Genomic DNA, 11,481 nt, shown 5'->3' with positions numbered 1-11,481 from the left:
AAAACAAGCAGTGACTGGAATGATTAATTAAAGAAAAAAAAAAAAAAAGAAAAAAATAAAAGGGGGTTGAGCTCCCTGCCTGTCTTTTGGTTTCTCCTTGAGAAACTTCTCCTCCAGCCATGATGCCTTCTACTGCTCTGTGAGTCTGTCTGTGCCAACCTGGGAGCTCACAAAGGGATTAGGGCAGATCCCAAACAATGCTCCCTAGACAGGGGATGTGGGGGATGTATAGCCTCTGAGTGTTTGTGCATTCCTCAGGGTTTCTCATAGGTGGAAATGGAATTAATTCAGAGAGTGTTTCAGGCTTTTGTGCCTGCCTGCTGGTAAGTCTGTGCTATGGTCCCAACCAAAAACTTTGAAGCTGAGATGTGGGAAAAACATCAGCCCTTCAACCCTCTGCTCTTTCCCCTTGCCTGGAAATTATTCCAGCTGCTTCAAATCCTTCTCCACGTTGCAAAATCAGAGGTGGTGTGGGACGATTAAGCCAATATTCTGGGGGATTGAAGGCAGACAACACAAACCTACCACAGGTTTTGGTTTGAGCATGGCAGGAACAGCTGTGGTGGTGGATGTTCCACTCAGCCTTTGAGTCCCATGTCCAGTTCTGGGGCTCTCAGTTCAGGAAGGACATTGAGGGGCTGCAGCAGAGAAGGGGACAGAGCTGGGGAAAACTCTTGTGAAAAATGCCCGTCACTTGTTTTTAAAATTTAAAAAATTTAATAGTAATAAAATGGTTATACAAATAGTAATACAATTAGAATATTAATAATTTGGACAATTTGGATTAGGACAATATGAGACAATAAAAACAAAGAGTTACGCATGTCCAGGTACCTTTTTCTGAGCAGCAGGAGCCCAAAAAAGGACACAGTTAACAGAGGATTAACCCTTAAAAACAACAGCCTGTTGCATATTCATACATCTCATACATGATGCATAAATTCCATTCAAATACAGAATTCTGTCTGGTCAGTGTCAACTTCTTCCTCTGAATCCTAAGAGCTCTTCAGGGCTGAGCAAGGCAGGAAGAAATTCATTTCTTCTGATAATGGGGCAATAAATTCTTTTTCTCTGACAGATTTAGGTGTCCTGTGGCTGCTATCTCACTGCGAGTCCTTTCTTTAGAAAAAAAGTATCTTGCATAGCATAGTTTCTATTTTAACCTTATGTTATAACCTAAAACTATATTTAACACAGTAATTAAGAGAATTAATGCAGCGTAACTTTCTAACATATCACATATAATATTCATTTTAATATTTTCAAAAGGACAATAATAAAATACACATTTATCACAGAGAGGACCTTCTTGTGCTCTACAATTATCTTACAGGAGGTTGTAGCCAGGTGAGGGCTGGGCTCTGCTTCAAGGGACAGGGTGAGAGGATTTAGTCATAAGCTGCATCACAGCAGGTTCAGGATGTGGGAAATGAGGAGGAATATATGAGGAGGAATTCCTTCATAGAAAGGGTGATTAAACATTGGAAGGGGGTGCCCAGGGTAATGATGGAGTCTTTGGAGTCTTTGAGGTCATCCCTAGAGAAGATTACAGAAGCACTGAATGTGGCACACACAGTGCTCTGGGCTAGTTGACATGGTGGTGTTCATCAGCCACGGGCTGGACTCGATGATCCCAGAGACCTTTTCCAGGCTGACTGATTCTCTATTCCCAGCAGCCAGACCCTGAGGCTCGGTGGAGTGGGTGGTGGCTTAGATGGGTCTCCCACACCCTGGGGAGCAGTGTGGGCACACCCGGCTAGAACCCAGCCCTGAGCGGGCTCCCAGCGAGACATCACACCTCCCTCTGCGATATTTCCCCTTCTGAACAGGGAAAAGATAACAATAATTAAATAAAAACCCAAATGAGGGGGTGGAGAGAGAGAGAAAGCGAGAAACCCCCCTCGTTTCCATGGTAACGACAGCAAAGCGCCTCTTGTTGCCATGGTAACGGCCAGGCCTTCCGGCGTTGCCCGGAAGCGGCGGGCGCGCGGGGCAGCAATGGCGGCGCCCTCGGCCCCGCCGGCCGCCGCCGCCCTCACGGTGCTGCTGTCGCTCGGAGCCTCCGCGTCCGGGCTGCTGCGGGCTGTCCCCGCCGCCCGCTCCGCCGCCGCGTTGCGCCCCGCAGCCCTGCACGACGGGGAAGGTGAGCGGGGCCGCCGGCGGGTGCAGCCGCTGCCTCCTTGGTCCCTCTGCTCGCCCCCTTCCGTGCCTGCCCCAAATCCCTTTGTGTCTCCTTTCTCCGTCCTTCCTCAAATCCCAGCGCAGCTTTTGTGTTCCCTCTCTCCGGTCTTCTCCTTGTCTTGCCCTGGACCCCGTGGTACCACCAAGCCCCCATTTCTGTTCACTTCCTCAAGCCTGTCTCCGAGTCCGCTGCTCCTCCCCGTCCGTCTCACCGTGTCCTTTTCTTCCCTCTCTCCCTGTCCCTTCCCTCTCTCCGTGTCCTTTTCTTCCCTCTCTCCGTGTCCCTTTTCTTCCCTCTCTCCCTGTCCCTTCCCTCTCTCCGTGTCCCTTTTCCCCCCTCTCTCCGTGCCCTTCCCCTGACCTGTCCCGACCCTGCTGCTCACCCATCTCAGTCCCTGGACGTCAGGCTGCTCCTCCACACCCTCATCTCTGTTCTTTGACAGTCAGCCCAGTGAATAACCGTGCGGGGAGCTTGAGGGATTTGTGTTTCTCACTCCCTGTGGTATTCCCAGAATGATTTTTATCACACTTTTAATTCCAGCTTACCCCTGTGCAGTGATTTCCCCTATCAGTCCAGGGCTCTGAGCTGATGGGTGATTCCACCATCTCCTCACCTGTCTCCAGGGGCTGCACTGCATTGTTTTATTTCTCACTGGTGTGAAATAAAACAATGCAATTTTTTCTGGCTGTGAAACTGAGGTTGATGGGAGGGAGGTGGAGAAATGTCTCAATCCCTGCTGTGTGCCATGGGGAACACCTAAACAGAGGGTCCAGAAACACTTCTGAGCTGTGACAACCTCCAGCCTGGTGTTTGTGAGGGTCCCCAGGATGAGGGAAGAGATGAGAATCTGACTCCTTGTTCTCAGAAGGCTGATTATTATATTATATTATATTATATTATATTATATTATATTATATTATATTATATTATATATTATTATTATATGATATTATTCTAATATTATTCTAATATTTTCTAATATTTTTCTATTATGTTATATATTATATAATGTGTAATATATAATATATTTTCTATTATACTTTCTGTATTATATTATATTATATTACATTACATTACATTACATTATATATTACATTATAGAATACCTATACTAAAACTATACTAAAAATGTTCATTCATTAACAAGAATGAATAATAAAAACTCAAGGCTGACTCAGAGTCCAACCCACTGGCTGTGATTGGTCATTAATTAAAAATAATTCACATGGAACCAATCAAAGATGCACCTGTTGGTAAATGATCTCCAGACCACATTCCAAAACAATCTGATAATTATTGTTTTCATTCTTTTCTGAGGCTTCTCAGCTTCCCAGGAGAAAATCCTGGGCAAAGAGGCTTTTTCAGAAAATATCCTGGTGACACCAGATATTTTTGGTGATGAAAATCAGCCTGCCAGCAATTTAAGAACTGTTTATCTTTTTGCCAAAATCATCAGTGCTGTAACAGTTATTTTTATGTCTCTTGCCTTCCCTTTTAATGAGACTGAAATTTACTACAGATGCTGTTGCTTTTTTCCAGGCAGCTTCCCAGGAAGCAGCAAGAGCCAGCCCATATGTTTGTGACACCCAAGACAGCACTTTTTTCCACTCTGTCTGCTTATTTATGCCTGGTTTTAAAGGCCTCAGGTTCCTTCTCTTCTCAACCAGGATAGAAATAAAAGCTCTTAATGAATCCCATGGGCTCACTCTCCCTGTGCTCAAGCCTGTAATTGTTTTCCAGCAGCCCCAGAGCTGTCTGTGCCTGTCTGAGGTGCTGCTGTGCTCAGTTCACAGGTTGATCACCTACATCTTCATCTATGAGGACCTGACCTCCCTGGCCTGTGGTGCTGTCATCATCTGGTACTTTGCTGGCAGCTTTGAGAAGAACGTGGGCACAGTGAAGCACTGCATCCTCACTGCCACCTTCTCTGTGCTCTCTGCCCTCCTCTACCTCTTCCTCCAGCCCCTTGTCTCCAGGCTGCTGGAGGTGGGAGATGCCAAGGGGTTCATGCCAGTGGCTTTTGCCATGCTGGGGGTGTCCACTACCCGCTCACGCATGAAGAGGACTCTGCTTTTGGGGTACAGAGTTCCTGTGCTGCTGGTGCCGTGGTTTGGGCTCTGCCTGGCGTGGTTTGTCCCCCATTCTTCCCTCTTGGGGAACCTGTGTGGGCTCCTGGTTGGGGAAGCCTGTATCCTTTGTGAGTGGGAAGCCCTGGGCCAGAATGGGATGGTGGTGGGAAGGAGGTGCTGTAGTTCTCACTGCTGGCTTTCCCTGCACTCTTGCCCTGCACTGAACCCTCACTGGCTTTTCTCATCTCATCCCATTCTGCATTTGTGTTTCACTCACACTGCCCCCAACCCTCACTGGCTTATCCCATCCCATCCCATCCCATCCCATCCCATCCCATCCCATCCCATTCCATTCTGGATTTGTGTTTCACTCACACTGCTCCCAACCCTCACTGGCTTTTCTCATGCTCATCCCATTCTGGATTTGTGTTCCACCTCTCACTGCCCCCAACCCACACTGGCTTTTCTCATGCTCATCCCATTCTGCATTTGTGTTTCACTCACACTGCCCCTAACCCTCACTGGCTTTTTTCATGCTCATCCCATTCTGAATTTGTGTTCCACCACTGGCTTTTCTCATGCTTGTCCCATCCCATTCTGGATTTGTGTTTCACCTCTCACTGCCCCAGCCCTCACTGGCTCATCCCATCCCATTCGGGATTTGTGTTTCACTCACACTGCCCCAACCCTCACTGGCTTTTCTCATGCTCATCCCATCTCATTTTGCATTTGTGTTTCACTCACACTGCCCCCAACCCTCACTGGCTTTTCTCATTCTCTTCCCACCCCATTCTGCATTTGTGTTTTGATTTGTGTTTTGTTGCTGTCCAGGTGGTCACGACACAAAGCAGAGACTACAAGCAGTCTCAGATGGCAGCTCTTTATTATTGAACATGGCTGACTTTTTATACACTTTCTAATTGTTTATGCTTTTTCTACCCTAACTATTGGCTACAATAAGTCAACATAACACTTTTAGTAAAAAGTTACAGTGACTTCAACTAACTTTCTAAAAATACCTCGTCCAGCTGCAAAATTCTCTTATTTTTCTTCAATTTCTCACTTCTCTCAGTCTCTTTAGTTACAACCTTAAAGAGATCTCTTTATCAGCTTCTTCTTGATTCTCAGCTTCTTTTCACTCCTTTAGCTAACAAGCCCTGTTAGCCCCTTCCACAGTGTTCCACCTCTCACTGCCCCAACCCTCACTGGCTCATCCCACCCCATTCTGCATTTGTATTTCACTCACACTGTCCCAACCCTCACTGGCTTTTCTCATGCTCATCCCATTCTGCATTTGTTTCACTCACACTGCCCCTAACCCTCACTGGCTTTTCTCCTGCTCATCCCACCCCATTCTGCATTTGTGTTTCACTCACACTTCTCCTAACCCTCACTGGCTCATCCCACCCCATTCTGCATTTGTGTTTCACTCACACTGCCCCAGCCCTCACTGGCTTTTTTCATCCCACCCCATTCTGGATTTGTGTTCCACACTGCCCATTCTCAGTGCCTGCAGAGAAGGTGGAGCTGAGGAGGGTGATGGTCTCTGAAGGTGCTGCTGGATAGAGCTGGGAGAATTCCCCAGAGGAAATGCTTGGAACAGAGGGGCTCTCTGTTTCTGTGTCAGAAATGCGTGTGTTGTCCTCAGCTCTCCTTAACAAGCTCCTGATCTCAGATGGCCTTGGCTACTGTTTCTGCTTGGATTTCCCAGAGTCTGTGGGCTCTAAGCTGGACCAGGTGTTCCCTTTCACTCTGCTGAAGAGAATACCAGGGCTGAAATACATCCCAGGGTCCTTGGCAGAGAGGAGAGCCTCTGGAAACAACGTGTAAGTACAGGAGTTCCTGTGAAACGTTTGTAGGGGAATTTTGAGGTGTGAGCAGAGGCCTTAAACCATCTCTCAAAGCTGCATTGTGCCTCTCCTGTTCACACAGTGGGTGCCATGGGAAGCAGAGTCACCCACTGATGTTACACTGGTGATATTAGTGTGATTAATGAATCTCTACACATTAATTCAACCAGGTCTTTAAATGGAGGTTCTAGACCTCTCCTTTGCTGCAAGGGCAGTGTCTACATATGGGAATATTGCAGCTCTGGCTGACAGGGAAGCTAAGTTGTGCAACTCTGCCCCAGCTTCAGGCAGTTGTTCCTGGCTATGTGGCTCCCTGGGCCATGATCCTTATCTTTACCTGCCCCACCTCTCCTGCCAGGAATGCTGTGAAGTGAGTTGTGTCCAATCCTACTTAGGACCAGAGCATTGTAAATTAAGGATGGCACTTACAAAGTTCAGTGCAGAGCTTTTGGTGTCTTTTAACCAAAGACCTTTTGGTGTCTTTTAAACCTTTCAGCAGGTTTTCAGTGTCAAGGCAATGTTGCTTTACAGAAAAGAAACCTTAGGGCCCACATGCAGGAAAGGTTTTAAGTTTAACACAAACCATGAGAATTCATTTGTACTCTAAAAAGCTTCAAAATGCAGGTCAAATATTTACTTATTCTAAGGTGTCCTTTCAGTTTCACAGAGGTAAAATAGTTTTCTATTCAGGGTTACATTTTATGTATTGTTTAAGCCATCAACTTGTTGTAAAGTTTTATTTGAAGTGGAAGCATTCCCAGGTGTTTGCACTGCCCTCACCCATGGGAAACCATAAAAACAACCCTTGCCTGCAGCAGGAATGTCCCCCAGGTCCATCAGGGCACTCAAAACCTGTGAGTGCTTGCAGGGGAGGACAGACAGAGCCAGAATTTGTGTTTTTCCCTCCTGTGCCAGTGCAGCTTTTGGGAGGAGAGGGAGCCTGGCTCTGTGCTAAGCCTGTGTCAGCAGCAGTCCCAGCCTGCTGTGCACACACCTCAGTGCCTGAACCTGCCTCCTTTGCTGAGGTGACACAGACTGTTGTGACACAGAGCTATTTACATGAACATTTGACTATCAAACAGAGGGTGGGAAGGTGTTTCTAGGATGCTTCCACTGCTGCAGCTGAATTTGCATGTCTGTGTCTTAGATACAACTTCTGTAAGTGCTTCTGGAGTTTAATTTTTATTATTTTGATGCTTATTCCAAGCAAAAGCTCTTAATAGTTTGGGATTTGTTTTAATTTTAAATTTTCATAAGGTTCAGGCATTAAATGGCTGCAAGACAGGAGATATTTCTTTGAAGTCCAAGCCTTGGCATCGTGTTTGTGTCCACAAATAAAAATCCAAACTCAACCCCACACCTCAAATAATTAAAAAGAAATCTCCAAGCCTGAAAATCCCAGCATGAGCCAGTCTCTACTTCTTGCTGGGAACTTGGCACCCATGGCTTGATGAATATTGTCTGGATTCTCAGCTCTCATCCTCCTGTGCGTGGGCCGAGCAGCACTCCTGAAGTCCCAGAGGCTGAGGCTTGCAGGCAGATTGCCTCTCTCCTGATAGGTTTTGGCAGGATGAGTCATGCCTTCTGCTGGCAACCCCTTGCTTCTGAATGATTAATTTTATTTCTAACACTCTCTTTTATTTCTAACTCTTTCCTCCTTCCTTTTTTTTTTTTTCCCCTTTGCTCCATACTCTGGGCTCTTACTCGCACCAAAGGCCTTTTGTGTTTTCTTGATAAATAACACTTGGCAGCTGTAAGTTCTCCTGATTAATGACTTGGCAGATGTGTCACTCACAGGGCAGGGAGGATGTGCCCAGGGATCTCAAAGCATGTTGAAATTTGGCTTTGTGTATTCCTTGCACAAAGAGTCTGGGGCCAAGAGCCAGGCTGGTTCAGTGGGTGTGGAGTGAGAGTGGGTTGGGAGTGGGAACAGCTGTCCTAGGAGGCCACTAAAGCCATTTTTTACTCAAGTGCTGCTTATAATGAGAGCTCCTGTTGTAGTGAATCCCTCTGATGGATTGCAGTGACCTCTCTGAGCGCTGGTCAGGAGGAAATCTGCCCCCAGGGCATTTCCAGCACTAATTGGGCAATGGCAGCTCTGAGCACAGTGTAACCTTCTGTTTTCTTCCTGCCCAGGATTAAAGCCGTGCCTGGCACTTACCCCACCCAGAGCTACCAGTGCCCATCGCCTCTGGCTCTTCCTGCTCACCCCAGTGCTCAGGGCCAGGCCTTTCATCACAGCCAGGCTCTGGGACAGCAGGCACCTCAGCGTGGCTCTGCTGCAGGACACAGCCCCAGCTCTGCCCCCTGCCAAGCCAGAGGTGCCTTTGGAGAGTGCCCTGGGCAGGCTGGAGCCTCACCAGGACAGTGCTGCCAGCTGGGCAAATTCTCTGTCCCACAGCCACCCACAGCCATGGGCCTTCAGCCAGCACCAGGGCCCCCAGCAGCCCCAGTGGGGCCTGTTCCAGCTGAATTTACCAGAGTGCAGGTGTACTGATCCTCCAGAGAGCAGCAGGACTCAGGGCACGAGTGCTGAGTGAGGCTGGCACAGCAGTGCATTGCTGGATCTGTGCTGTGTCTGGGTGAGTGTTGGTAACTCCAGGGAAAGCCATTCCCTTGCTACTTGAATTATATTTCCTTTATAATTTTTTTTATTTTATTTTTTGATGTGGCTGGAGGATGGGAACTGTGTCACCTCAGTGAACTTCTCATCCTTTTTAAGTCTTTCTTCTTTGCTGCATTTAGCAGCTGCCTTTTTCCACAATTCCACTGGAGTTCCAGTGCACCAGGTCCCCAGGCCAAGGTAGGAACCTCGGTGGCAAACAGAGCAAACCTGGGCTTTAACTAAGATTTGCTCATGCTCATTGCAGCTTTAACTGAGCTGCAGCAATAAGCAATAGGCACTTCTCATTTACATTCCTGTCTTTTTTACAGCTTTGATGTAGCTAGAACCCAAAAGAGTGGGAATCATATGAGCTTTAGTTTGTAACTTAAAATTAAATGGAGTAGGACAATGTCTGTTCTGGTGACTTTTCCACTTAAGAGAGTGCCTTGAAGGGGGCTTGTTACACCAACCTGGGGCAGGAGGAGAGAATACAGAGTACCTTCTTCTGCTCCAAAACTCAGCTCTAAAATGCTGAAGGTCCTGTGCCTGCATCAATGCATTGCCTTCATTATCTGAGAGCATTGCACCAGCTCAGCCTGTATCACCAGCCCTTGGCAACCTCAAATGCCTGTGAAGTAGTGAGAGACTCTTCAATAAGGGATTTTGGCCCTTTGTGGAGCAAATATTTATGAATCCAAGGAGCTGGGAGGGACCTTAACAATGGGTTAGAAGAATTAAGTGGAATGTAGCAGTGCTGTTGGGGGTGTTCACACTGCTCAGCTTCAGCAATCTCACCCACCAATATTAGCACAATCTCTCAGGTTTTTTCAGAGCTGGTGGGCAAGTGTGTGGGAGAGAGGAGTTTTCAGCCAGGGATTTACAATAGGATTCACTGTTTGGTGCCTGAGGCTATAATGAAGGAGTTGCTGGGATTTGAGCTTTATTCCCAGCTGTGTAGCCCAGTGTGCAGTGCCCAGGAGGAATCTGCTGTCTCCGTGGCTGTAAATCAGCCAGGATCTCAACAACTGCCCTTGACTCTCCTTGGAGTTTTGCTGTGCTCCATAAAAAAGTGCTCCATGAAGCACCAAGTGCCATTCCTGCTCTTGGAGATGTTCTTGCTGTGCCTCACCCATCCCCAGAAACTCCACAGCCTCGGGGCTCCTCCCTGCTCTCCAGTGAGCCTGCCAGAGGCAGCTCTGGCACATTCCAAACCACATCCCTGCCTCTTTCATTTTTCCATCATCAGGGTGAGAACAAACCCTGAGTTGTCACCCAGCTGCTTTACTTCTCCAGCAGTCCCTCTGGAGTCACTGCCATGGTCCCATGTGGGATCCAGGGGCTTCCTTCTGGAGGAGACCAAAGTCAGTGTTGACAACTTGCACCTCACAGGAGTAAAACATGAGTAAGAAGCTCTTGTGAAGGTGAGCACCCAGGCAGAGCTTTCAGCATCAGCTTGGGAACCAGCTTGGAGTTGGGGGACAACTCTGTTTCATACCTGATTATTTCCTCTGTGGGATCACAAGTGGACTTGATTTTATGGTCCTCTTTTTCCTGCTGACAGCAATTGCATTGTTATACTTTAGTGTGGAGCAAGAGCAGGATAAGGAGTTTGTTTGGAATTTAAAAGCATGTTTTTAATACCAGGAAAGAAATGCTAGAGATAACATTGAAATGTTGACACTCCACTCCTGTTAGTGCCTTGATTTTTCCTCCTTGTGAAATCCTTGCCTGTAAACTGAGCAATTTTACCACCGATTTTTTTTTACCAGAAGGGTGATGAGGATCAACAGCAATCACAAATGTTGTGTGTCTCCAAAGTGTGAACTTGAAATAGAATCTGAAAGATGGACTGGTTTTCTCTGGGATTGTTTATTAGTGGGGAGCTGGAGCTGCCCCTTGGGGGATGGGTGGGGTGGGATCAGTGGGGTGGGATCAGTGGGGTGGGATCAGGGGTGGGTTCAGTGGGGCAGAATCAGTGTGATGGGATCAGTGGGACTAGTGGGATGGGATCTGTGGGATGGGATCCATGGGATGGGTTCTGTGGGATGGGATCAGTGGGATCAGTAGGGTGGGATCAATGGGATGGGATCCCTGGGGTGGATCAGTGGGATGGGATTTGTGGGGCAGGATCAATGGGATGGGATCAGGGAGGTGGATCAGTGGGATGGGATCTATGGGGTGGGATCAGTGGGGCGGGATCAGTGGGATGGGATCAGGGGTTTGGGATCTGTGGGGTGGATCAGTGGGATGGAGTCTGTAGGATGGGGTCCCTGAGGTGGGATCAGTGGGATGGGATCCCTGGGGCAGGATCAGTGGGATGGGATCTCTGGAGCAGGATCTGTGGGGTGGAATCTGTGGGAAGGATCAGTGGGATGGGATCTCTGGGGTGGGATCTGTGGGAAGAGGGATCTGTGGGGTGGGATCAGTGAGATCCCTGGGGTGGGATCAGTGGGATGGAATCTGTGGGGTGGGATCAGTGGTGTGGGATCCTTGGGGTGGGATCAGTGGGGTGGGATCGATGGGATGGAGTCTGTAGGATGGGATCCATGGGATGGGATCAGTGGGATGGGTTGGGATCAGTGGGTTTAGTGGTGTGGGATCAGTGGGATGGGATCAGTGGGATGGGGTGGGATCACTGGGATGGGATCAGTGGGACGGGCACAGCAGTGTGTCAGGCCGGTGGCTTTGGTCGCGCAGTGAGGACGAGCGCTGGGGACAGGCGGTACTACAGCTGCAATCCGCTGGAATCCCGGTGTTTTTCCTGCTCCAGCTCCA

General features: G+C 48.2%; 1 protein-coding gene across 1 annotated transcript; it reads left to right on the top strand.

Moving 5' to 3' along the window:
- The first annotated feature begins 1,998 nt into the window (after window positions 1-1,998).
- RHBDD2 (rhomboid domain containing 2) lies at window positions 1,999-10,553 on the top strand. The gene is made up of 4 exons (XM_054287250.1): window positions 1,999-2,143; window positions 3,969-4,370; window positions 5,927-6,077; window positions 8,238-10,553. The coding sequence occupies exons 1-4, from the start codon at window positions 1,999-2,001 to the stop codon at window positions 8,596-8,598; spliced, it is 1,059 nt and encodes a 352-aa protein (XP_054143225.1). The 3' UTR covers window positions 8,599-10,553.
- Window positions 10,554-11,481: the final 928 nt, after the last annotated feature.

This window comes from Melozone crissalis, unplaced genomic scaffold (genome assembly GCF_028551555.1).
Source record: "Melozone crissalis strain CALT ecotype California unplaced genomic scaffold, PUWL_Pcris_2 ptg000057l_1, whole genome shotgun sequence".
Lineage (NCBI taxonomy): Eukaryota > Metazoa > Chordata > Aves > Passeriformes > Passerellidae > Melozone > Melozone crissalis.
Note: the sequence above shows the minus strand (reverse complement) of the source record. Positions and strands in the feature narration are given on the sequence as shown.

Excerpts from the sequence above, each read along its gene's own strand:
- RHBDD2 (XM_054287250.1), top strand. The coding sequence starts at position 1,999 with ATGGCGGCGCCCTCGGCCCCGCCGGCCGCCGCCGCCCTCACGGTGCTG. Across the intron at positions 2,144-3,968 it reads AGCCCTGCACGACGGGGAAG|TTCACAGGTTGATCACCTAC; the intron begins GTGAGCGGGGCC and ends TGCTGTGCTCAG. Across the intron at positions 4,371-5,926 it reads GCTCCTGGTTGGGGAAGCCT|ATGGCCTTGGCTACTGTTTC; the intron begins GTATCCTTTGTG and ends TCCTGATCTCAG.